General features: G+C 44.6%; 1 protein-coding gene and 1 pseudogene across 1 annotated transcript; one reads left to right on the top strand and one right to left on the bottom strand.

Moving 5' to 3' along the window:
• Positions 1 to 7,395: 7,395 nt before the first annotated feature.
• Positions 7,396 to 8,609, top strand: LOC132695199 (glucose 1,6-bisphosphate synthase pseudogene; annotated as a pseudogene).
• Positions 8,610 to 18,620: 10,011 nt separating this feature from the next.
• Positions 18,621 to 24,559, bottom strand: ACR (acrosin). Its single transcript, XM_060655996.3, has 5 exons — positions 24,444 to 24,559; positions 23,381 to 23,587; positions 22,895 to 23,178; positions 19,826 to 19,971; positions 18,621 to 19,279 (listed from the first exon to the last, which is right to left on the bottom strand). Exons 1-5 carry the CDS (start codon positions 24,518 to 24,520, stop codon positions 18,722 to 18,724), a joined length of 1,272 nt encoding a protein of 423 aa, XP_060511979.1. The 5' UTR covers positions 24,521 to 24,559; the 3' UTR covers positions 18,621 to 18,721.
• Between the last annotated feature and the right edge of the window lie 2,062 nt (positions 24,560 to 26,621).

Below are 26,621 nucleotides of genomic sequence, written 5' to 3'. Positions count from 1 at the left end.
TATCTATTCAAATACTTTGCCTGCTTTTAAATTGGGTTGTCTTTTTGTTGTTGAGTTATAAGAGTTCTTTATATATTCTGGATCTAAATCCTCATCATATTTATGATTTACAACTATTTTTTCCCATTCTATAGATTGTCTTTACACTTCCTTGATAATGTCTTTGATGCATGAAAGTCCAATTTTTTTCCTTTTGTTGCTCACCTATCTAAGAATCCATTGCCAATTCCAAAGTCATGAAGACTTAACCTTTATGTTTTCTTCCAAGAGTTTTATGGTTCCAGCTCTTATATTTAGGTCACTGATCCATTTTGAGTTAATTTTTGTATATGGTGTGAGGTAGGGGTCCAACTTCATGCCTGTGCATGTGGACATCCAATTGTTCTGGCATCATTTGTTGCAAAGACTTTCTTTTTTTTTTTTTCCTAATCTCTACACCCATCATAGGGCTCAAATTTACAACCCCCAAGATTTAAGAGTTGCACACTCCACCAGCTGAGCCAGTCAGACACCCCTGTAAAGACTATTGTTTTCTCTTTGAATGGTTTTGCCACCTTTGTCAAAAATCAATTGGTCATGATTATATGAATTTATTTCTGGACTCTCTATTCTGTTGGTCTAGATGTGTATTCTTATGTGAGTACACACTATTGTAATTACCGTAGCTTCATAGCACAATTTTCAGCTTGGGAAGTATGAGTCCTTCAACTTTGTTCTTTTTAAAGATTGTTTTGATATCTTAACAATATTAAGTCTTCCAATCGATGAATATGGGATCTCTTTCCGTTTATTTAGGTCTTTAATTTCTTTCAGCAGTGTTTGTAGTTCTCATGTAAAAATCTTTCACTTCTTGTTTACATTTATTTCCAGATATTCTGTGGAAGCTATTTCCTTTTTTGATTGCTCATTGCTGGTTATAGAAACACAGATCATTTATGTGTGTTGATCTTGTACCCTGAAACCTTGCTGAATTATTTTATTAACTCTAGTAGTTTTCTGTGGATACTTGTACATTTTCTACAAATAGAATCATATATGCATACTGAAAAAGTTTTATTGATTCCTTTCTAATTTAGAAGCCTTTTGTTTCCTTTTCTTGCCTAAGTGCTCTGACTAGAACTTCCAATATCATATTAAAGTGTGAAAGCAGGCATCTTTGCCTCATTCCTGATCTTAGGGGGAAAGTATTCAGTTTTTCACTGTTGAGTATGATGTTAGCTATGGGTTTTTCATATGACCTTTATCACGTCATAGAAGCTCCCTTCTGTTCCTAATTTTCTGAGTGTGTTTATTATCAAAGACTTGAAATTTGGCAAATGCTTTTCCTACATCAAATGACATAACTGTTTGTTTATCCACTTCATTCTATCAATGTCATATATTACATTGATTGAGTTTTGCATATTGTACCACCCTTGCATTCCTGTAACAAACCCATTTGTTGATGGCATATAATCCTTTTAATATGATATTGAATATGCTAATCTTTTGCAAAAGGTTTTTGCATCTGTATTCTTAAGGGATTTTAGAGATCTTTTAGGTAAATTCTTAAGGGATTTTAGGGATATTTGATGGTAATTTTCTTTGCTTGCACTGTAGCTTTGATATCAAAATAATGCTACCCTCTTAGAATGAGTTAGGAAATGGCTGCTCTTCTGTTTTTTGGAATAGTTTGGGAAGGATGGGTGTTAATTCTTCTTTAAATGTTTGATCTATTGCTCAGAATTCAATAGATCAAGTCTTTGACCTATTGCTCAAAATTCACCAGTGAAGGCATCTGGTTCTGAACTTTTCTTTCCTAGAAGGTCTTTTTTTCTCTCTCTCTCTTTTTCCAAACTGATGTAATCATTGCTCTTTGTAGGTCTGTTCAAACTTCCAATTTCTTCTATTTCTTATTGAATCAGTTTGGTAATTTGTGTTTTTCTAAGAATTTGTTTATTTTATCTAGGTTACATAATTTGGAAGATGTACTTATTTATAGATTTTCCTATTTTTTTATTTCTGTATAATTAGTCTTGATACAACTCTCATTTTTTATTTTAGTTATTTTCACCTTTTCTCATTTTTCTTTGTCATTATAGCTAAAATTTTGTCAATTTTGTTGATCTATTCAAACTAACTTCTGGTGTAATTACTCCTGTTTTTCTTTCTTTCTTTCTCTCTCTCTCTCTTTCTTTCTTTCTTTCTTTCTTTCTTTCTTTCTTTTTCTCATGCTTACTTATTTTGAGAGAGAGTGCAAGCAGGGGAGGGAGAGAGAGAGGGAGAAAGAGAATCCAAAGCAGGCTCAGCATGGAGTCTGACTCAGGGCTTGATCTCATGAATGCTGAAATCATTACCTGAGTTGAAATCAAGAGTCAGTCACTTAACTGACTGAGCCACCTGGGTGCCCCTCTGTGGCTTCTCTATTCTCTATATTTCTTCTGCTAGCTTTGGTTCAGTTTGCTCTTCTTTTTCCACTCCCTAAAAGTATAAAGTTGGGTTACTTATTTGAGATCTTTCTTCTTTCTTAACAGACATTTATTGCTATAAATTTCCCTCTGAGCACTGCCTTTGCTGCATGCCATAAGTTTTTGTATGTTGTGTTTTCATTTTCATTTGTCTCTAAGTATCTAAGTATCTTCTGTATTCTCTGTGATGTAGTCTTTGATCTATTGTTTTTTTAAGAGCATTTCTTTAATTTCCACATATTTGTGAATTTCCCAATTTTTCTTTTGTTGTTGATTTCTGCTTCAGCCACTGTAGTCAGAGAGGATCCTTTGTATGATTTCAGTCCTTTTAAATTTATTGACAGTTGTTTGTGGCCTAAACCATGATCTGTCCTAAGGAATGTCCCATGTGGGCTTGAGAATAATGTGTATTCTGCTGCTATTGGGTAGAGTGTGCTATATATGTCTATTACGTGTAGTTGATGAGCAGTGTGGTTAAAGTCCTGCATGTCCTTATAGACTTCCTGTCTACATGTTCTGTACACTATTGACAGTGGAATGCTGATGCCTTCAAATGATACTGTTGTAGCACTGTTTGTTTTTCCCTTCAATTATGTTAATGTTTGCCTCATTATTTGGGGGCTCTGTTGTTTGGTGCATATATGCATATATGTTTTTTAGAGTATCTGTATTTATCCTTTATGTTTCTAATTATCTTCTTGATGAATTGACCCTTTTTTCAATGCCTAATGCCCTTCTTTGTCTCTTACAACAGTTTCAACTGCTTGCACTTATAATCCATTTTGTCTGATATTAATATGGCCGCACCATCTCTCCACCACTTGCTATTTGTATGGACTATCTTTTCCAGCCTTTCACTTTAAACCTGTTTGTGTCACTGGGTCTAAAGTGAAGCTCCTGTAGACAGCATATAGCCAGATCTTGTCGTTTAAGCCAGTCAGCCAAGCTCTGCCTTTAATTGGAGAGATCAGTTCCTTTACATTAGAAGTAATTACTAATAAGGAAGGACTGACTTCATGCATTTCCTGTTTGTTGTGTTCTATCTGTCTTTAGTCAAGATTTATTCCAAACCTTGAAAACATTTGGACTAATCAAAATGGTGCTACTGTAATTTCTTATAGTACTTTAATACTTAACATGGAAATTTTCAAACATAGGCACAATGACCTACAATGACCTAACCCCTAACGGCACATTGTAAGAGTCATGGAAGGTGACAACAAAATAACACAGCAAAGAACTTCCAGGCAGTTAATGAGGACATAATCAGCAGCAAGCTATTCAAACAAACCAAACCAAATTTGTCTTTACACTATTCGTGTTTATTTTTAATCTTCACCTCATAAAGCGACTGACAATTGAGGCATCTTTCTTTCAAGTACAGGATTTCTGAATATTTTAACAAAGAAGTGAAACTGCCACACACTACTTTGTTACCACAAATTCCTACACCAAGAAGGAAAATACAATCCAGCTGCATTTATCCATGTTCCCCCACTTCTCCAACATCACTTTTTGATATTTTCCTATATACTTTTGTAAATATCTTTATTGCAATCAGCTCTAATTTATGTAAATTAGGGAAAATGATTTATAATGCCATCTTTAAAGTTATCTTCTGTATATGCCTTCCCTCCAACATGCCCACCAGATCTGTCACTGAGGTGAACACTGATGCGATCAGCTGTTTGAGGAGCCCAAAGCAATCTGTGACCTTAGCTTCCTAAATATGCAATGATCTCAAATTTCTGCCCATGCAAACAAAAAGACTCAAGGAATCAAAAATCGTATAGTCAAAGAAAAATGTATTAGTATGAAGATTATTTAACTATAAGTTTATTATGCCTTTCCTCCAAGGCACAACCTCTCCTTAAATGATCAATAAATTATAGTGCATACACACCTATAACAGCTCAGACTTGCTTAGGAACATATGATTACATTAAAATAAATAACGTTCTAAATATTTCAGAATTTAATTGGCTCTTAAATAGTTTTCCCAGGGACAAAAGAAGCATTCTGTGTTCTTTGAGAAACTGGATATATAAGTGAACTGCTATGTATTATTTAAACCTTGAAGAAACCTAACAACAAAGGTTTTTCTCTAAAACTACAATACAGATATGCATGATAATCATGTTAATACAGTGAAAGTATGAAATGGTATCAAAGATTCAATGTCCTGTAAATATAGTTGTAAAATATTCTACATGGGAGAAAAAAAACTGACACAGTCATTTAAAGGAAAGAATCAAAAAATAAAGGAAAGAAGAACCTAAGTCAAGAAAAATGTTGACGAATAAAAATATGTACTCTGACAAAGGAATGAAAAGTGTTACCCAACCCAAAAATGAGACTTATAGAAAAAAACACTCATTTTACTTTGTCTTAAAAAAATGAACAAAAAAGGGGTACCTGGGTGGCTCAGTCGGTTAAGCATCCAACTTCCGCTCAGGTTATGATCTCCGCAGCTTGTGGGTTTGAGCCCCACATTGGGCTCTGTGCTGACAGCTAGGAACCTGGAGCCTGCTTCAGATTCCGTGTGCCCCTCTTTCTCTGCCCCTCCCCCCTCCCACCTCTCTCTCTCTCTCTCTCTCTCTCTCTCTCTCAAAAATAAACATTAAAAAAACACAAAGTCTGAGTTGTTAATTTTAGCCATTCTGACAGGTGGGAGGATGTATCTTATTGTGGCTTTGATGTGTATTTCCATGATGATAAGTGATGTTGAGCATCTTTTCATGTGTCTGTTAGCCATCTGGATGTCTTCTCTGGGAAAATGTCTATTCATGTCTTCTGCCCATTTCTTCACTGGATTATTTGTTTTTTGTTTGTTGAGTTTGGTAAGTTCTTTACAGATTTTGGATACTAACCCTTTATCCGATGTGTCATTTGCAAATATCTTCTCCTATTCCATTGGTTGCCTTTTAGTTTTGCTGATTGTTTCCTTCATCATGCAGAAGATTTTTATGTTGATAAGGTACCAATAGTTCATTTTTGCTTTTATTTCCCTTGCCTCTTGAGACATGTCCAATAAGAAGTTGCTGTGGCTCAGGTCAAAGAGGTTGCTGCCTGTTTTCTCCTGTAGGATTTTGATGGTTTCCTGTCTCACATTTAGGTGAGACAGCATAACTTCTAGGCTTGTCCAACCTTTATGTTGTATACCTGAAACTAACGTAACATTATGTGTTAACTACACATCAATAAAAAAAGGCTGCTAGAATTAAGAAGTGAGTGCACCAAGGTTTCAGGATGCATAATTAATATACACACAAAAAATAATTATATTTCTATATACTGGCAATGAACAATTGAAAATTGAAAATTACATTTACAGTAGTATCAAAATGTGAAATACTTAGGAATAACTTTGACAAAATATTGACAAAAAGCCCTGCACACTCAGACCAAAACATGGCTAAGGGACATTAAAGAAGTCTTAAATAAATTTTGTTGGAAGACATACTGCATTAATGATTCAGAGGACTCGATATTGTTGATATGTCATGTCTCCTCAAACTGATCTATAGATTCAACATAATCACAATAAAGGCTTCAGCAGGATTCGTTGTATAAATCAATAAGGTGATTCTAAAAGTCATATGGAAATACTGAGGACCTAAAATAGCCAAAACAGCTTTGAAAAAAAATTGGAAGATGTACACTGCCTGATTTCAAGACTTCTTGTAAAGCTGTACTCAGTAAGGTAGTGTGATATCAGCATCAAGGTAAACTAATAGATCAGAGTAGAACCGTACATACGTGAACAACTGATTTTCTTCAGAGATACAAAGGCAATTCACTCGAGGAAGAAGTCTTTTTTACACATGGCACTGGAACAACTGGATATCCATACACCAAAAAAAGAACTTCAATCCATAGTTTGCCATACACAAAAATTAACCCAAAATGTACCACAGACCTACATGTAAAACCTAAAGCTCTAAAACTTCCAAAAGAAAACATGAAATAAAGTCTTTGAGGCCTTGAATGAAGCAAAAATTTCTTATATATGATGCAAAAAAAATGATCTACAGAGGTGCCTGGGTGCCTCGGTCAGTTGAGCATCTGACTTGATTTTGGCTCGGGTCATGATCTCACAGTTCATGAGATCGAGCCCCGTGTTGGGCTCCACGCTGAGCACAGAGCCTGCGTGAGATTCTCTCTCTCCCCCTCTCTCTGCCACTACTATCCTCGCCTGCACATGTGCTCTCTCTCAAAATAAATAAATTTCTAAAAAAGAATGCTCTACAAAAGAACATATTGATTAAATGTACTTAATCAAAATGTAAAACTTCTGTTCTTAAAAAGACACTATTTAGAGAATTAAAAGACAAGCCACGGACTGGGAGAAAGTATTTACAAACCACGTATGTGATAGAGGACTTATGTGCAGCATATAAAAAGAACTCTCAAAACTCTAAAAAAAGACCATAAAAAATTTTTAAAAAGCAAAAATTTGAACAGACCACCAAACAAGATATGTGAATGGCAGTAGACACATGAAAATATGCTTAACATCACTAGTCTTTAGGGAAATGCACATTGAAACCGGGCGATTTCCAGGTTGGTGAGTTCATAGCAGTGCTGGGAGTGTGGGGGGCCTGAGAGAGCACAGATCTCCACAGCGCGTCCCCCCGCATACTTTGCCCTATTCATCTCTTCCACGTGGCTCTTCCTGGATCGTACCCTTTTAAATAAAACGCTGAACAATCCCAAAACAAAAGAGCAAATTGAAGATCTGCTCTGGCATGGGTAAGCAAGAAGTTTCGAGATCATCTTTGTCGCCAAATGACTTCTAGAACCTCAGGACTTGACTCTGCCATGGGGGCGGGGTTTTGCTGTATGAATGGCCTTACAGTGAAACGCCAACACAAACAGAGAATGCACAAATGCCTTCAGGGCTGCTGCTAAGACTTCACAGGGACTTCGTCCTGGGAACGTAGGACAGTAGGACACCGGTGTCAAGCAACTAGCAGCTACAGACTTGCTCAGCTCGCTGCGCCGCTGCCCTTGTCCCCGCCTCTTGCTTCCCTCAGTACAACCCCTGCACCTTTTCTGTCAGATGCAGCCCAGGAGTGCCTCTCACAACTGCAGGCAAGACAACATATACAAGGGTTATCAGGAAACTGGTGTTCACGGCTCCTCATGACAAAGAAATCCTGAAATGTATGGAAACTGTGTGGAGCCTTGCAACAACCCCCGGAATGAAAATGTAGTGGGTACTAACCCACTGAAGAGAGATCCTCTGTGGGACACTTGCAAGAGGTACATGACAGGTCTGAAAAAGACCTGTTTGCACAGGGAGTTGAATTCAAAGGCCACCTTGAAATGCTATACATGCATCTTTTCACGGGGGCAGATGTGACCATGGAGGTGGCCTTTCACATGTTTGGCTTTAAGCCTACAATTCCTGAATCCAGGATTTGTTCCAGACTCGTCTACGGCTAAATGCTGCAGACCCTGACGGCGGTGGCAGAACTCGAGGAGGACGGCCACTGGAGAGTTTTCACGTCGGTGGCTGGGGATGGGCATTTGATTGCAGGAGGAAAACTAAGTCAAGAAATGCCGATGTGAAGGTTGTGTATATGTTAGCCACCACAGTCTCTTCCAAAAATCTGAAGCCAGCTGCACCTAAAGAAGGGTTTCGTTGTGAAGAAACATTAGCAGGTTTTAAGTGGGTTGGGAGTAGAATAAAAGGAAGCAACTGAGTGGTGCACAGCCAGGGGGCTAACAGAGGGGAGGGTCTGAAGGTTCTTATCACAAGGAAACCATGTTTCTCCTTTCTTTCCTTTTTTCTTTTCTTTTTGCTATATCCGTATGAGAAGATGGATGTTAGTTGAATCTACTTGGCAGTCATTTCACAATAGCTGCAAATCAAACCATCGTGCTGCATGCCTTAAAGGTATAGAGTAACATATGCCAATTATTTCTCAGTAAAACAGGGGTGGGTGGTGGGAAGGCCTCCTGGAAAATGGGAAAGAAGTCCTTTTAGTTCATTGGTTTTCCATGTGGAACTTCCCTTTGCATAAAGATGGGGTGAGTACAGCCATTGTTGCTGCTAAGATCGTATCATACCTGGAAACCATGAACACAACATCGAAACAGCAACTGATTAAGGTTTATGAAAATATGGTTATCAAATTCAGAGACTCCTTTTTTTAAGTTTATTTATTTATTTTGAGAGAGAGAGAACGTGCGCGCACACAAGCAGGGTAGGGGCAGAGAGAGAGAGAAAGAGAATCCCAAGCAGGCTCCGCACTGTCAGCGCAGAGCCCCCACAAGGGGCTCAATCTCATGAACCACGAGATCATGACCTGAGCTGAAAGCAAGAGTCAGGCACTTAACTGACTGAGTCACCCAGGCACCCCTTTAAAAAAAAAAGTTTAAAAGACTTCTCAGTTCTTGTGTTATGCTCCAACTAACCTCAAAAGCGTATTTGAAAGGTTTCACAATTTTTATTCTCCAAAAGACTATCCACAATTCTGTGTGATACTTGTTATAGTGCAGGTACAGGACATTAGCACTGGATACGACAGCAGCAGCCTCCTGAGAAATCAGAACAGCCAGGTGATTACCTTTACTTCTCAAAAGGGCTGTGTTGCTGCTGCTTGGATGAGCAGGACAGAACCAAACATAAAGTACTCTCAGAGCTGTGGGTATTTCCTGACCAGAGTGACCGTGCCTTATTGGAAGAAGGATTAAAGAAACTTAGTAAAGCTCTGATTTAAAATTTTTTGAACCCAGGGGTGCCTGGGTGGCTCAGTCGGTTGAGGGTCTGACTTCAGCTCAGGTCATGCATGATCAGGTCATGATCAGCTCAGGTTCATGAGTTCGAGTCCCGCGTCGGGCTCTGTGCTGACAGCTCAGAGCCTGGAGCCTGTTTCGGATTCTATGTCTCCCTCTCTCTCTGACCCTACCCAGCTCGTGCTCTGTCTCTAAAAAATAAACATTAAAAAAAAATTTTTTTTAATGAAAATTTTTGAGCCTAGTGAAGAGTGAGACGATCGGGTCTTCCTTTCTGGTGCCCCAGTGAGACAGTACTTTGCACTGGTATGTGGGGCAGATCAACCAAGAAAGCTATGCATTGAATGCTTGTTAGCATTCTCTATTTAATCTGGACAAGTATCTTGTTTCCTTTTATTTCCTTTCTTTTTGGTCAGGTGACTAAACAAACGGCATAAATTTGAAATGAAATGGTCTTGAGGGAAAATATTCAAATTTTTCATAATCTTGAACGAAAGTCATTACATTAGAAGTATTATAGTTAACACTTTGTTCTTCCTTTACCAGAAACATAAGAATACAAAAGTGAGTTTTCTAATTAAAGTATGATTAAACCTAGTTCCATAGTCTTGTGATTGTGTATTGCACATTTTTGAAAGGCATATAAGTGTTAATGTAATTGTTGGTTAAGGAAATTAAATCATAAAGTGGGCAAAAAAAAAAGTGGCATTGTTCCCCATTCACTGTGGTAAAGTGCCATTGTTACATCACAGATATTTACAAATTAGAGTATTTGAAATAGGTATTTAGCATTTGTAGTTTAAAACAGTGTTACAATATGTGCCGTCAGCACCTCTGTTAAAGACGCTCTTGGTGCGGGGACACCCGGGTGGCTCACTCGGTTGAGCATCCGACCCTCGATTTCGGCACAGGTCATGATCTCATGATCATGATCTCATGGTCATGAGATTGAGCCCCAAGTCATCGGTCTCAGTGCTGACAACACGGAGCCTGCTTGGGACTCTCTCTCTCTGTTTCTCTCTCTCTCTCTGTTTCTCTCTCTCTCTCTCACTCTCTCGCTTTCTCGCTCTCTGCCCCTCCCCCACTCATGCGCACATGCACGTGTATGCTCTCTCAAAATAAACAAAAAAAAGATGCTCTTGGTGCAGTGTAAGTTCATTATATGTATTTACAATTATGACATTCATTAAACAAAACAATAATGGCAACACCCCTCTTGTCAGATTTCTCAGTGAATTCTCAGGGTCTGATGTGAACTGAAACAGCGTCCTGCATTGAATATGAATCAGGCATTTAATTTAATCCTTAGACAGCTAAAGAAAGTCAAACTGCATAGGGGCTTCCCCTCTACATCAGAGAGATTTGCTGATTGAAGAAAAGAATCTAAGAAGCTCTGAGTCTATTTAAAATTCTAACTTGTGAGTTATACCTTTATAAGTATATTTATTCTTTTGTCAGATGAAGTAATGCTAATTTTACTAATAAACAAAAACAGATTTTAGGTATTAATGAAACACTAAATTGAAGAGCCAGTTTATTCTAACATTTGCTGGCTTCTATAAGAATTTGTGATCACATGAGTTCTATTTATCACCTCTAGTGTGGAAAAACATTCCGGAAGGTCACTTTGGGTGCATTCTATGGTCTTCTGAACAAGACTTTACAGAGAAGTGCGGTCTAATCTTCCCAAAGTGCATCCTGTCCTGTATAGCTCACAGAGTACCTATGCACTTGGGGCGTAGTTAGGAGGTAACAATCACCAGTCTTGGGTAGAATCACATTAAACAAATTACCTAGAGGATATGGCACTGGTATTAGAGAATTTATTTCCTTAAAAGAAGAGCAATAATACAAAGTTTAAACTGATTAGAATGTTCATTAAATCTTGGTTTGATGCAGCCATAAGCTAACATTTGGTTGAACTCACAGGATCCAAGTATAATTTTCAAATTATCGTATTGCCACAATTATTAATTTGCTCCTTCCTTACTTTCTAATAGCTGCATCTTGCATAAATGCAGAGCACCACTTTTCGGAATGTTTGAGGTTCGTTTTCAAAGGCTTTGGAAGAAGAAATGTGTAGAATTTTTGTTTTGTTTTGTTTTGTTTTGTTTGCTTTTAGGAATGTTGATTATAATTTTGAAAGTGGCCTATATTCTACAAAGTAATCTGAACCAAGCTGTGTGTGTGAAAAATATATACATTTACTGTGAGTAGACAGTGTTTCGGTGACTGGAGAGCAAAGTAGAAGCTGAAACGGTAGGACAGCCCATTCACCATCACTGACCCCACATCACCATGACCAGGCCGTCTTCACGATCCCATTCTGTACGGCAAGAACACTTTAACTGCTTTACTATAATGCAGCAGTTAAGTCATCTTAATCGAGGTGAAAATTATTGAAGCTTGGATTCTTATCTCACAAATTTAAAAACCCAGAATTAGGTTAAATTTTATAAATATTCCTGAAGTATATAGCCTGAAGAATCATTTTACCCTAACCACACTCCGGGATCTGTCTGGGCTGATATGTAGCATGAATCTGACACACTGGCACACACTTGCCTAACAAGGTCAATTGAGCAACAGCTCAAGCCACGCAGGAGGATTTAGGGCCAATTTAGGTCCCAGCCCTGGGCTCTCTCTGCACTGTTTATCTTCTTCTTTATGAAAATATCATGGAAATGAATGAATTCTCACTGAGCATGCAGATCAAAACTGGGATTTCCTAGAGCTTTGGGGAGAAGGAAAGACTTTGCGGAGCAAGACCAAAGCATACATTGGAACTAAACGAACAATAGAAAGGTCAATAAGGCAGCACAGGAAATGCTTCTTGTGAAGGACAAACCTATCATCACCCTAAAAGTGGGGGATAAACTGTGGCTAAGTTGTTGACTTGCGTGTGTTTGTTTATTGTTGCTTGTTTTTGTTTTTGTTTTGAATTTTTTAAAAGTAATCTCTATGCCCAACATGGGGCTTGAACTCGGGACCCCAAGATCAAGAGTGGCACACTCTACACTGAGCTTAGCCAGGTGCCCTGAGGACTTTGTTTTCAACACAAAGTGTTGCTCTCCCTCAGGGAGGCTCTGCGGGGTTGGAAACTGGAATATCTTTACATGGGAGGCAGACCGCCAGCTTCTTCATCAGGCCTCCCCTGGAACTGATGCAGCAAAGACGTTAGCAGGATCTTAACGGCGAAACTTCACGGCTGTCGCTATCGTGTGCCCTTCACATGTTTTCCATTGATGTTTATGATGCTTGAAAAACTTAAATTCTATTTGGACAAATTTAATTTTATGCCTTTTTCTCTCTGCTTCCTTCTTTCCCTCCCACATTTTGTGCCCTCCCACATTTTGCTACTGTCAAATATTCTTGCCCTATTGCCTCACTGATAATACTTCAAACTTACTTATAAACTACATTTGTGGGGGAAACCCACAAATGACATATTACCACACAACCTATAAGAATGGCTAAAATGAGAAGACCAAGCACACCAAGTTTTGGCGAGGCGTTAAAGGTACAGACTCTCAGACACAGCTGATGGGGGTGTAGAATATGGCAACCACCTTGAAAACACGTTTTGGCAATTTTTAAAAATGCTAACCAGGGGCGCCTGGGTGGCTCAGTCGGTTGAGCGTCCGACTTCGGCTCAGGTCGTGATCTCACAGTTTGTGAGTTCGAGCCCCACATCGGGCTCTGTGCTGACAGCTTGCTCAGAGCCTGGAGCCTGCTTCAGATTCTGTGTCTCCTTCTCTCTCTGCCCCTCCCCTGCGCACAATTTGTCCCACTCTGTTTCTCAAAAATAAATCAATGTAAAAAATTTTTTAAAAAATCTTTAAAAAAAAAAATGCTAACCACACACCTACCACATGATCCAGCACATAAGTACTTAGCCAAGGGATATGAAAGCATATGCCCACACAAAGACTTGTGTACAAATGCTCATAGCTCCTTTATTTGCAATGGCCAAAAACTGTGAACAGCTGAAAGTCCATCGCCTGGTGAACAGAACAACAAATTGTGGTTCAGCCACACAGTGGAGCACTCATCAGTGACCAGGAAACTGCTGGAACACACTGCCACAGAGACAAATCTCAAAATGATTGCACTGAATGAAAGAAGCTAGACAAAAAAAGGGCAGTCACTGTATGATTGCATTTATAATTTTTTAGTGCAAATGAATACACAATGAGAGAGACAGATCAGAAGTTGCTTGGGCCAGTGGGGCTGCAGTGATGACAGAACGCCAGAAGGGAGCCTTCAGAGCGATGGGCAGGTTCACTATATTGACTGTGGTGCTGGTGCCCTGGGTGCATTCATATGTCAAAATTCACACCGACATACTACCCAGCCATTGCACCGAGTATTTACCCAAGAGATGTATATGGGCTCAACTATAGTGACTAGAAGCAGGTCACTGATGATTCTTGGTCCAAGAGTACTTTCTGCAGAAAACTGCATTAAGCTGATTTCTGTTTCTTGATCAGTTTTCTACACATTAAAGATGAACTACTGGGAAGCCTGAGTGGCTCAGTCAGTTGAGTGTCTGACTCTTGATTTTGGCTCAGATCATGATCTCATGATTTGGAGTTCGAGCCCCAGGTCAGGCTCTGTGCTGATGGTGCACAGCCTGCTTGGGATTCTCTCTCTCTCTCTCTCTCTCAAAATAAATAAACTTTTAAAAAAGAATGAACTACCTCCATTTTTTCTGCTTCCACTTAAAATTTACCAAAATTAGGGGTTCCTGGGTGGCTCAGTCGGTTGAGTGTCAGACTTCAGCTCGGGTCATGATTTTACAGTTTGTGGGTTCGAGCCCCATGTGGGGCTCTGTGCTGACAGCTTGTTCAGAGCCTGGAGCCTGCTTCGGATTCTGTGTCTCCTATCTGCCCCTCCCCCACTCTCACACCGTCTCACTCTGTCTCTCAAAAATAAATCAATGCAAAAGAATTTTTAAAAAATTTTTAATTTACCAAAATTATATTCATTGGGATTATTTTTTTCCTTGAAAATATAAAATTTCATGTATGTATCAAATTCACAATTAGCTCTTGTACCTACATTCATTATTGTACGTCTACCCCTCCCCCCCCCCCCCCGCCGAACGCTCAGGAGTCAGGGTTTTACCATGTGCACAGATTTAGCCACTGTCAAATCACTTTGTTACTGTTCTTAGCAATAAAATTCAGTATGAATTCTATTCTTTAAAAATACTTATCATTTGCCTAACCACCCTACAAGGAAGCAGTGAGCGTATCCCTCAGATGCCCTGATGCCCTCTGGTGCTGGCTCATCATGCAGCCTGTGTGTTTCTCCCCTGTTCTTTCCATCCCTGTGCAGCAGTACCTGCTCCGGGATCTGGGAGCCGTTTCAGGGTTACAATATCCACAGGGACATGAAGGCTATCAGAAGAGCCTCATTTCACTTATAAACAAATTCATTCATAATTTTTAAAATGTAAATTAGAACATCTGTTAGTTTTGCAAACATCAGTTTGATATAAACCAGTGTTGGCTTACATATGAGGAAATGGGCACATTGAGGGAAGGCTAAAGCGGAAGGCTAGATATTCCCTCCCAAGAAGGAAATGTGGAGCCCTACTGCAGAACATAATTTAGAGGAGGTGGGGCCCTATGTGCTAAGATGGAAATATGCCTAATTTGCTACATGAAAAAGGAAGTCAGACTAGCATAAACAGCGAATAAGGGGATTAGATTATATACAAATATATTCATGGGCATGGAAAGTTTCCAGAAGATACACGAGAAACCATCACGTGGATTCTGCAGGTTCTACCCAATCCATGGCCTCCCACGAGTGTTCCCCAAGCATAGGCTCTGTCTCTCCAGGGAGGAGACCCAAGTGTCAGCGACAGATGACAGGCCCAATGAGGAGAGAGGGATGAGGATTCGAGTGTGTAAAGAAGAGAGAGTGCATTGGCACAAAAACAGACACTCAAATCAATGGAACAGAGTAGAGAACCCAGAAATGGACCCACAAACATATGGCCAACTAATCTTTGACAAAGCAGGCAAGAATATCCAATGGAATAAAGACAGTCTCTTCAGCAAGTGGTGCTGGGAAAACTGGACAGCGACATGCAAAAGAATGAACCTGGACCACTTTCTTACACCATACACAAAAATAAACTCAAAATGGGCAAAAGACCTAAGTGTGAGACAGGAAGCCATCAAAATTGTCAAGGAGAAAGCAGGCAACAACCTCTTTGATCTTGGCCACAGCAACTTCTTACTCAACACGTCTCCAGAGGCAAGGGAAACAAAAGCAAAAATGAACTATTGGAACCTCGTCAAAATAAAAAGCTTCTGGACATCAAAGGAAACAATCAGCAAAACTAAAAGACAACCAATGGAATGAGAGAAGATATTTGCAAAGACATATCAGATATAGGGTTAGTATCCAAAACCTATGAAGAACTTATCAAACTCAACACCCAAAAAACAAATAATCCAGTGAAGAAATGAGCAAAAGACATGAGTAGAAATTTCTCCAAAGAAGACATCCAGATGGCCAACCGACACATGAAAAAATGCTCCACATCACTCATCATCAGGGAAATACAAATCAAAACCACAATGAGATACCACCTCACTCCTGTCAGAATAGCGAACACTAACAACTCAGGCAACAGCAGATGTTGGCGGGGATCCGGAGAAAGAGGATCTCTTTTGCGCTGCTGGTGGGAATGTAAACGGGTACAGCCACTCTGGAAAACAGTATGGAGGTGCCGCAAAAAAGTAAGAACTACTCTACGACCCAGCAACTGCACTATGAGGTATTTATCCAAGGGATACAGGTATGCTGTTTCGAAGGGACACACGTACTCCAATGTTTATAGCAGCACTATCAACAACAGCCAAAGTATATAAAGAGCCCAAATGTCCATCGATGGATGAATGGATATAGAATATGTGGTGTGTATATATATATATATATATATATATATATATATATATATATAATGGAGTATTACTCGGCAATCAAAAAGAATGAAATCTTGCCATGTGCAACTACGTGGATGGAACTAGAGGGTATTATGCTACGTGAAATTAGAGAAAGACAAGTATCATATGGCTTCACTCATGTGAGGACTTTAAGACACAGAACAGATGAACATAAGGGAAGGGAAGCAAAAAGAATATAAAAACAGGGAGGGGGACAAAACATAAGAGACTCTTAAATAAGGAGAACAAACAGAGGTTTACTGGAGGGGGTGTGGGAGCAGGGATGGGCTAAATGGGTAAGGGGCATTAAGGAATCTACTCCTGAAATCATTGTTAGACTAGATGCTAACTAACTTGGCTGTAAATTTTTAAAAAATAATAAAAAAAAATAAATGCTTAAAAAAACAGAAGAAGAGAGAGTGCCAGAAGAATGTGTTCTGGATCCTGGGAGGCTCTGAGGAGGAGGGATGATCTGAAGGTGGAAGGAAACCACTGGTACTGTAGCTCCTCCAAACTTGTCCCAAACCCTCCACACCCACCCCCATTCCCTAGCCTGAGCACACCTTGCCCCACCACTCCCACCTGCAGATCCACGGGGCTCTGGCTCAGGATTCAGGACTGCCCAGGAAGGGTGAGGGCAGGTCCGGAGCTGCTGCCATGACTGTTTCTGTTCTGGATCACGTGGCCCATAGCTTGGTTTCTGTCTCGCTGTGTGACTGACTCTGAGTTTTATTCAGTGTTTAGAGGATATCTAGCATCTGACACCAGGGTACAAAGCTTATGCACCCAGTAGGGAGAGTAAGAAACTGGCTTTAGAAGAGACAGACCAAAGCCAACAAAAAGAATAATGGACAATCTTAGCAATGTCAGTTCTTAGCCAAGGCAGATAAAATGTGGGGTTTTAATTTAATCAAACATTGCTACACTACAGAGCTATGGGCCACCCAGACCAATTTGCAAGCTTTCCTTTGTAGCCTAGCATTTCAGGGATCATGAGTGTGCAGATGGTATGCACCAGAGCGCCTCTGCAGATAAACAGGAGGTTACCCAGCATCTCCTCGCCAGTTGGCTCTAAATTACAGCATTTACAGCGTGTCAACTCTGCTCTGAATGCTTCCTATCTGTCCTAATTTCATTGTCACACAACCCTCTGGCCATATTCCCAAGGCCACACAGCTGAGGAGGGGTAAAGCAGGGTGTTTGTTTGAACCCAGTCAGACTGATGAATCCTGAAAATGAAGACGCGTGCTGCTTCATCCGTCTCTGTTGCCGCCCCAGCAGGAAGAGGACAGGGTCCTTGGTCTTCCTCACCCCAGGTTCCTCCCTCATGCTCCTGCACCTTCTGCCATCTGTCTTTGCAACCAGCACATGGGACCATCTCGCACATGAAACGTGCACAGTTTGGTGAACAGAGAAGAGAATGGATGCTTCTTGCAGCAACTGCCCAGCCAGGAGCCAAGAGGGTTTCTTTCTGGGGCCTGCCATCTTTTCTTTTTTTAAGCTTACTTTTATATGTTTTGAGAGAGAGAGAGAGAGAGAGAGAGAGCAAGCAGGGGAGGGGGAGAGAGAGACAGAGAGAGAGAATCCCAAGCAGGCTCCTCACTGTCAGCACAGAGCCCGACACGGGGCTCAAACCCATGAACATGAGATCATGACCTGAGCCAAAGTCAAGATTGGACACTTAACCTACTGAGCCACCCAGGCGCCCTTGGAGCTTGCCATCTTTAATTCTCAAGTGGTTAATCCAGCATTTAGGTTTGGTTTATGCCCAGACCAGAGTAGGCAGTTGACCTGAGCCCATCAAGATCTTTCTCAGGATTTACAAATGGACATGAGCAATTCTGGTTGAGGGCAGACTCCTGCCTGGGGTCGGCCATGCAGACTGAGCACTGGTCGGCCACTCTACAAAACTTCAGATTGGGGTCATTCTTCCAATGGATTCAGATGCACACCCCTCCTTCTGAATCAGTTCAGCTCACAGGAGTACTGCCAGCACCCACCCCTACTAATTTAATATACAGAGACACTGAGTGTGAAATAAAGGCCATAACTGGCCTATGGCCCCAGGTCACCTTGTTCCAACTTTAAAAATCAAGATTTAGGGGCACCTGGGTGGCTCACTTGGTTGAGCACCCAACTTCAGCTCAGGTCATGATCTCATGGTTCGTGAGTTCGAGCCCCACGTCAGGCTCACTGCTGTCAACACAGAGCCACTTCAGATCCTCTGTCTTCCTCTCTCTCCGCCCCTCCCCTGGTTGTGCTCTCTCTCTCTCTCAAAAAAAAAAAAAAAAAAAAAGCCTTTATAAAAATAAAGATAAAAATCAAGATTTAAAAAACCACAACTGATGTTAACATATAAGCAAGTCCACCTTGTTGGAGGGTGAAAGAGGAAGGATAGATTTGATGTGGGAGGGTTTGGACTGAGTTGGAGAGGGCAGGTAGGAAGAACTCCAGAAAGCATCTCTTCATGGATATGTATTTATAGTTATAGTTATAGTTATTTATTTCATCTTTTTTTTTCTCAAGAGTGAAGGGCTCACTGGGTCTGTTGGGAATGGGGTTGGATCAGGAAGCAGCCATCAGTTCGGGGAGGTCTGTGGTCTCCATTTCATAATACCCCTTTGCGCTAGAAAAGGTCTTCCCCTTCAAGATCTCTATGAGTTGCTGTAGCCGCTTGGCAAAAGAAAGCACTTGGGGAGGTTTAGTGATAGGTGGGGGTGCGGGAGGGGGTGGGGATGGGGATGGAGGCGGGGGTGGGGGTGGAGGCAGGGATGGGGCTGGGGGTTTGGGTTGGGGTCGGGGTCGAGGTTGAGATGCAGGGGGATGCGCGGGAAGTGGTTGAACAGGGCGTTGGAAGTACCAAGGAGGGCGAGCAGAAGGGTGGGAAGAGGGGCGTCTGACTGGGGGTGCTGGAGTAGTGGGAGGGGGAGGGGTGGGCACTTGAGCCATGTGCAAGACATTAGAACCGATCTTGGAGGCAATCCAGTTCAGATAGGGCCAGGTGGCCGTGTAGACTCCAGGGCGCTTAGCTCGGGCACAGCCTACCCCCCAGCTTGTAACTCCCACGACCACATAGGTATTTGCCACGTTGTCTCTGCACATGAGAGGACCGCCGCTGTCCCCCTGCCCAGAAGGACACGAGAGTCACTCTCTGCCTGAGCCACTTTTCCCCTGCCCAGAAGGGCCATAGGCTCTGGAAGGACAGTCTCTGGATCACATGACTTCCTGCTGCCATGAACACAGTGGTTGTGGCAAACTTTGAGTCGGTACCAACATCTTCGGTTGGAATGTGAGAAGGGTATGGATTGTCGTGGGTTTCCTTCCAGTGAGGAGGGAGTAAGCGACCCATGCGTCCATGCATGTGGCTTCACGCATACATTGGCTTGTGTACACGTGGATTGGGAGGTTTTGATTTCTGGCGAAGAGAGGCAAGCATTCTCTTCAGGGGTGGCGGTTGGGTGGTTTGACCCCTGTGCCATGGCAGAATAAGCTCTCGGTGTGGCGGCTGGTCCTCTGTAGGGGCAGCAGGTTAGTGTCTCTCCCCACCCTCGCTGCTGGAAGATGGGGCCAGGGAAGGGGTCACTGGAGCAGGGCCCTAGCGGTAGTGTAGCTAAACAAGAGGGACTCAAACAAGAGGTCGGCTGGAAGTGGGCACCTGAGGGGAGTTACCTGGCACGTGTCAATCTTGCCTTCAGGGTAGCCCGCGCACACGTTGGTGGACCGGATGCGCCCGTTGTACCACTGGGTGGAGTTACATAAGTCGAGATCGATGAGGGTCACGCGCGCCTCCTGCAGTGTAGGTGACGTCCTGTAGGCTGCAGCCAGGCGCCTGGCTCAGGGGTCAGCGAGCACAGACATGTGCTGGGAAAGCCCTGCCCTGTCCCCCCACAGAATCCCATCGCCCCCAAATGCTCTGACTAAACCCATGAAATAAAACCATTAAACCCGTGGGAGCGAATGCCCCTGGCCTCTCCTCATATAACCCTGAGGAGAAGAGCAGGCAGGGTGTGGGGTGCAGGTGGGCGTGTGCAGTCGGTAGATGCAGATGCGGCTCCAGGGCTGTGTGTGCTGAGGGCAGATTAACAGCCAGAGTGTGTCACCTCATTTACAGCCCACAGCAACCCCCTGCGTGGAGGGCTGTGACTCGCCTTTCCTCCACTTCGTCCTGGCAGGGAAGTGGTGAGGCCGGGATTCAGACCAAGGTTTTCCTCTACACTTAAGCCCGAGACACACGTCTCATCCCCCATAGCACAGCTCTGGGTCACACTCCCTGCTTTTCACCCGGGATGCCTCTGCTCAGCTGTGGACGGGAGGTGTCCCTCCCGCGTGCCTCCCTTCTGCTTTGAGGAGATTCTATAAAGGGAAGAGCTGTGGGGTCGTGTCCACACACAGACAGACCTGTCAGGGGCGTAGGCGGTTGGAATGACCTGAAGTCAAGTCAGAACTTCCTTTACAGCCCCAGATGCTCCATCATGACCTTCGGGCTAAGGAAGGTCCAGCCCAGGCGATGCCTCAATCAGCCAACCTCGCATCTGGCTTAGACAGAGCTCAAGAATAGGTGCGGCCATTCCCCCTTCACCAGTGGCCCCCACAAACAGAAGGGCCCCCCTACAGCATCACCCACAGCCCAGCCACCGCCTGGTGGGGGAGTCTGAAATTGCCTGCATACAGGTGGCGAGGTGGCAGTCAGACCTGGAACATGGCGATGCAGGCCAACGTGAAGCCAGAGCCACATGCAGCAAGGGCGGGGGAGGGGGGGGGGAGCTAGGCACACAGTAGGCACCCGGAAAACAGCTGAATGTGCGTCTGTGTGGCTTTGAACATGTTTTGGGTCCCTTTAGCTCAGCTTTGTGTACCATCCAAGCAGCAGTGAGAGTGTTGTATGTGCCCCGTCCCTGAGACAGGGGTGACACTGAAATTGCCACAAGAAGCCTGCTCATTTAAGGTGAGCTTTTTTTTTTTTTTTACATTTTTTACCTAATTTTGAGAGAGAGAGAGAGAGAGAGAGACAGAGCACAAGTGGGGGAGAGGCAGAGAGAGAGGGAGGCACAGAATCTGAAGCAGGCTCCAGGCTCCGAGCTGTCAGCACAGAGCCCGACGTGGGGCTCGAACTCACAAACCGTGAGATCGTGACCTGAGCCAAAGTTGGACGCTTAACCGACTGAGCCACCCAGGCACCCCTAAGGTGACCTTTTAAATCTATGCCACAGCCTACAGAGTCTGGACAGCCACAAGATTCATTGTCAAGAGCCAGGTGTCCTGAAACAGAAAGGGGGTTCTCAATCCCGACACCTTGGCTTTACAGGAAAAATGCTAAAAAGGTCTGCAAGCATTCAAAATTCAGTAGAAAAGGAAGACCACCCCCAAAGTGCCCTTTCAGCCCCAGAGCGTATGGGTTCAAGGAGGACATAGAAAAAGAAAGGTCTGAAGGAATGTCACAGAACTTTGGAGGCTGGAGATTTCTTTAAGACTTGGTCTTGGCGGTGGGGGAGTGTTCACCAAAAAATGATAGAAAACCCATTACGTTGAGGGGAATTCTAGAACAAAAGAGACTTTGCATGATGTCCAGGGTGTAGCTGGGAGCCTAGAATCCTTTTGAGCAAAAGGATAGCAAAGGTGAGGGTGGGGGTGGGGGTGTAGATGGGAACCCTGAGATCAGTCCCCCCAGGGACAGCAAGAACCCCGCACTGCTGTGCCCATGTCCAAGTGGGTGGGCAGAGCAGGGTAGGCCGGTGAGTGGGAAAAAAAGAATGCTCTAGAGGCCACGGCAGAGCCATGGACATCAACAGCCAGACAGAGGTTGACACCCCGGGCCAGGGAGAGAAGGCCACGGGCCAGCAGAGGCCAGTGAAAGCTAGGGTGCCTGGGAAGAGAAGCCCTTCCCTGAGGGACAGAACGGACAGCAAACCTGCCCGAGAGCGGAACCAGCCTTAAGAAAGAAGAGTTACAGGGAGCACCCTGAAACTACCAAGGTTCTGTCACCAGGAAAGCCTGACTTGTGACTCGAAACGACTGCAGTGCCTTGAATTGGGAGCCCTCGATTTTCCATTATCAAGGGACACAAGAGATTTCAGTCTTGTTTCACATCCCCAGTGTGACTGGGTAAAGATTTCCATGAGACCACCTTTGGAAACCCGAAAGGCCTAACCTGCTGGTCAAACCCTTGCTGCCCACTGCTGACCTGCAAAAAACCTCTCCTACAGTGAAAACGAAGTAACTCCAAAGGGCAGGGTGGGTTCTGGCATTGTGACCACCAAGGGTGGGGAGGAGAGGTGCACTGATCAGAACCAGGAGGGCTGGGCTCAGGGGGCTCAGAGCTCAGAGACCACGTGACCGGCCCCTTCCATTCACAGATGGGGAAATGGAGGGCCAGAGAGGAGAGGGACTGGCCCACAGCCACAAGACCCTATCCAGAGCTCTTCTCCAAGTTTCAGGAGCACCCGCTTCCAGAATGCAGCAGCTAGGCTCCAGGCCCCAGATACAGACACAGGCTAGACCCCGTGCTAAGAGCACCAAGGTTCTCCTGTGCCTGAGTTCAGCCTTCCCTTCGGCGACCACACTAGTCATAAGTTGTGAGGCTTTGAACAGTTTCTCCAGCTATAAAACGGAACCTACTTACAGGACTCTGGTGGGGCCTGGGGGTCACTCCACCAGGCAGCACATATTACCCCTTCCCCTCAGAGACCACCAAGAGAATGACCAGCAGTGTCCCCCCTTGAGAGCCCCCTCCATACTCACCATTCTCTCTTAAGAATCCCCAGCCAGCCACCCAGCAGGCCTGGGAGACTCTGGGTGGGCCTGCCCTAAATTGGGGCAGGCAGCCGGATCCGATGAACTGCCCACATGGAACTGGAGGGGTGATCTTCAAGAGGGCAATGTCATTGTACTCTAAACTGGGGACGTATTTCTCATGGATGATGATTTTCTCGACATATCTCTCCTGTTGAGGCGGCTTCACTGGTTTATCGCTCCCATACACAATTTCCCTTGCTCCAAAAATCAGTCTCCAGTCATATACTTTTCTGTGGGCACAGAGGCAAGCCAGGTTATCCTCAGTAGGGACTGGCTCGACAGAAACCTCTGGTGATGGTGACCCTCAGAGCCCTCCCCTGTCAAAGGTCTGGTCGCCACTAGGCCCGGGAGGCTGCACAGAGAGCTCTGGGGAAAGTCCCTGCCCCAGAACAGCCTTCCTGAAGACCTCCCTCCACGCGTTCCCACACGTACTTTTTGGAACCGAAGCAGTGAGCAGCCGTCAGCAACCAGTGGGAGTTCAGCAGGGTGCCTCCGCACGCGTGGTACCTTCGGTTGTTGTGGGAAGTGAAGACCTGGAGGCTGACCATCCAGGGCCAAGCCCCGAGTGCCGCATCCTGCCCTCCGACGATACGGACACTCCCTTGTGGGTTCTGCCTGAACCGTAACCCACAGGGGCCACTGAGGAGAGACCAGGGGCACGGTTCAAACCGAGAACAGGTCCAGCCTGTCCTACCTGCACAATGGGGGAGGTAAGGCTAGGGGTCTGCTGAAAGTGGGGTGGCCCAGAGTAGGTAGAGTCCAGGGGGGACGATGCTGAGGAGAAGCGCTGTCGGGTGGTGGCGAGTCCAGGAACCACAGCGTCCGGGAAATGGTTTGGGGGAAAGAAAGGGCCACGGGAAGCAGGACAGACAGTAAGGGCCCTAGAAATGTAGGAGATCCCTAGGCAGACGGGGAGGCTAGAGGTGTCGAGGCTGCAAGGCAGGGGTGGGTGGTGGCAGAGGAGGCAGAGTAGCCAACGCAGGTCCAGTGGCCCCAGGTATGGGGAGCCGCGGGGGTCCAGGGACAGGAATTCTGGGAGCCGGGGAGAGGCCACAATAGTTTGGGGGTATCTTGGAGGCTGTAGGAGTCTAAGTTGGAGGGGGGATCCCAGAGGCATGGCGCGATGGTATCCTGGGGCCTTAGGAGTCATACACAGGTGGGGACACCTCAGTATCTGTGGGAATAAAAGGCCTCCTAAAAAGTAAGACTTGATGTTCCAGAGGCAGTGAGGCCAGTCTCCAGGTGAGGAAGAGGTCCCAGTGTCTGTGCTGTGGGAGCCACAGGAACCCAGGGGTCAGCCCTGGGGCCCATGGGCTGATGAAGCTGGGAACAAGGACGGTCTGAGTTGGGGGTGTAGGTCACACCTGTGAGACCCAGGAACGACTAAGGCCCGCGCTTGGCCTCCTCCCTCGCCCTGGACAGAGAGTCTGGGTGGGGCTTACTATTCAGAAGACACTCTCTCCACACACATCCCAAAGGTGTCCCTGACACTTACTCACACGTGGCGTTATCTTTGGCAACCACAGACACAGCCAAGACCAGCAGGATGGCAGTTGGCAGCATCTCCACCATCCTCCTGCCCCAGCCTGGCCTGGAACCCTAGCGACTTCACAAAGCCCTGTGGCCTCCTGACCAATCAGCAGTGTGACCTCCCACCCCCACCCCCCCAGGCATCAGGCATCAGGCCAGGCAGGAGCCCTTTAGCTTAACTGGTTCAGGCTCAGAGGAGTTCCCAACTTCCTGTTCAGGTTCCCCCCCCCCCCCCCCGCCCCCGACTCCTGGGTGCAGCCCCCTCCCTCTGTCCCAAGGCCAGGACCTTCATTCCGAGTTACCCTTCTGAGGTCCCATATCATCTGAGGTTCTAGCTTTGTGCAAGCTCGGGGTCTGCCCCTCATGCAGGCTGTAAGCACATTTCCTGTTCCAAACACGGATTGAAGGGCAGCTCTGTCCCTCTGTGTCAAGATGGCGCATGTCAGTGGTTACAAGGGGTCAGGTTAATCAGGTCAGATTAATCGATCCTTAATACTGTGTGGGGAAAACTGTCTTTCCTCTTCCAAGAACATGCTATCAGCACACTTTTCAGAGAGCCATTCTGAATTTCCTTAATTCAGCACTTCAAAGCCCACCTTTCTATTCATTCCTGAGTATCACAAGCTCTGGTGTTTCCTACCTGAGTGTCTCCAGGCCTCCCCTCTGGGACCTACGTGCAACAAGGTGTGTCTCCTATACTTGAGTGTAAAGAACTCTCATTACACTTAACTGAATATCAGAAAGTTTCATTTCTTCTGATTGTCAGGAGACTGTGTCTCACCTACCAGAGGTGACAAAGGCTCACCTCACACACCTGCGTGTTAACACGTTTCACCTCTTCTGTAAGAGTGTGAGAGATCACATCTCTACCTGCATGAAGGGCAGTCTCCCATCCTCGACCTGAGTGTAAGTTCTCCACTAGTCAATCTGAATGTCCGGAGGGTGCACCTCTCCTACCCGAGTGTCGGGACACCTCGTGTCCTGAGTATTAAGGGTTTTCAGATTTCCAGATGATCTTTATTCCTGTAAATATGAATGTCATACCTTCTCATCTCACGTAACTTTCAGGAGGTCACATCCCCCTCAACTGAATGTCCAGCAGGTCTTGAACATCCTACCAGAGTATCAGGAGCTGTCATCTCTTCTTCCTGCATGTGAGGATGTCTCTCTTCTTCCATCTCAAGGCCAAAGGCCTCGTCTGGACCGCCTGAGTGTCACTTTGTGCATCTTCTCCACCTGAGAACCAAGAGGTCCTATATCCCCTATCTGAGGCTCAGGAAGTACATCTCACCACTGTGAGCGCCCTGAGGGTTCGCCTGCCATACTCAAGTGCCAGGAACTCTCCTGTCCTCCACCTGGCTGCCAGGAGGTCTCCCTCCCTCCCTAAAAGTCATGAGCTTTCATCTTCTCTACCTGAATATCACAAGGTCTCCTTTGCTCTGTGAATATCTGATATTCTCGTCTCAACTCTCTGACTACCTGAAGGTTTCCTGTCTCCTTCCAGGGCATCTGGAGCTCTCCTCCACCTGAGAGTCAGGAGATCTTGTCTCTCACCTCTTCTGCTATGTCTGGAGGTTCCAGCTCTTTTCTCTTAGCAACCAAGGGGTCTCCTCTTCCCTACTCGAGTGTAACAAGGCCTTGCCTTCCCTACCTGCACGTCCAGTGTTTCCATCTCTTCTCCCTAATTGTCAGATGTCTCGTTTCCACTAGACAATTGTCCAGACATCTCATCTCACTACCCAATTGTCAAGAAGCTCTCATTTTCTATACACGAGTGTCCCCAAGTCTACTCTTCTTGCAGGTCAGAAGATCTTCCCTCTCCTATTACTGGGTTAGGGTTGCTGACAATACTGACTCCATCTCTGGCCCTCCATCTTGTTCCTGTTTGCTCAGTGACCTCCCTTGGAGCTATGTGTTCCGGGCACCTTGGAGATTGATATACACACCTTAGGAATGCCTGCCAAGGCCAGGATGGGGGGAGGCTTGTTTTCATCCCCTCCCCCAAGAACCTGTTGGAGATAACATAGTCTTTCCCCTTGCCGAGGCACAGGTGGTGACACAAGAGCTAATTAAAGGTCGGCTGTCCATTAGGTGCAATCTCACTACTGCCCTTCTGCATGTGCCTCATCTTATGAAATCTTTC

The sequence above is a fragment of the Panthera onca genome, chromosome B4, assembly GCF_046562875.1.
Source record: "Panthera onca isolate mPanOnc1 chromosome B4, mPanOnc1 haplotype 2, whole genome shotgun sequence".
NCBI classification, from domain to species: domain Eukaryota; kingdom Metazoa; phylum Chordata; class Mammalia; order Carnivora; family Felidae; genus Panthera; species Panthera onca.
The sequence above is the reverse complement of the archived record's forward strand: the minus strand, read 5'-3'. Positions and strand labels throughout refer to the sequence as shown.

Coding starts and splice junctions, on each gene's coding strand:
- ACR (XM_060655996.3), bottom strand. CDS start 24,520: ATGGTGGAGATGCTGCCAACTGCCATCCTGCTGGTCTTGGCTGTGTCT. Junction 23,179..23,380: donor CACTGCTTCGGTTCCAAAAA/GTACGTGTGGGA, acceptor CTGTGCCCACAG/AAAAGTATATGACTGGAGAC. Junction 19,280..19,825: donor GCAAGATTGACACGTGCCAG/GTAACTCCCCTC, acceptor CCTTCTGGGCAG/GGGGACAGCGGCGGTCCTCT.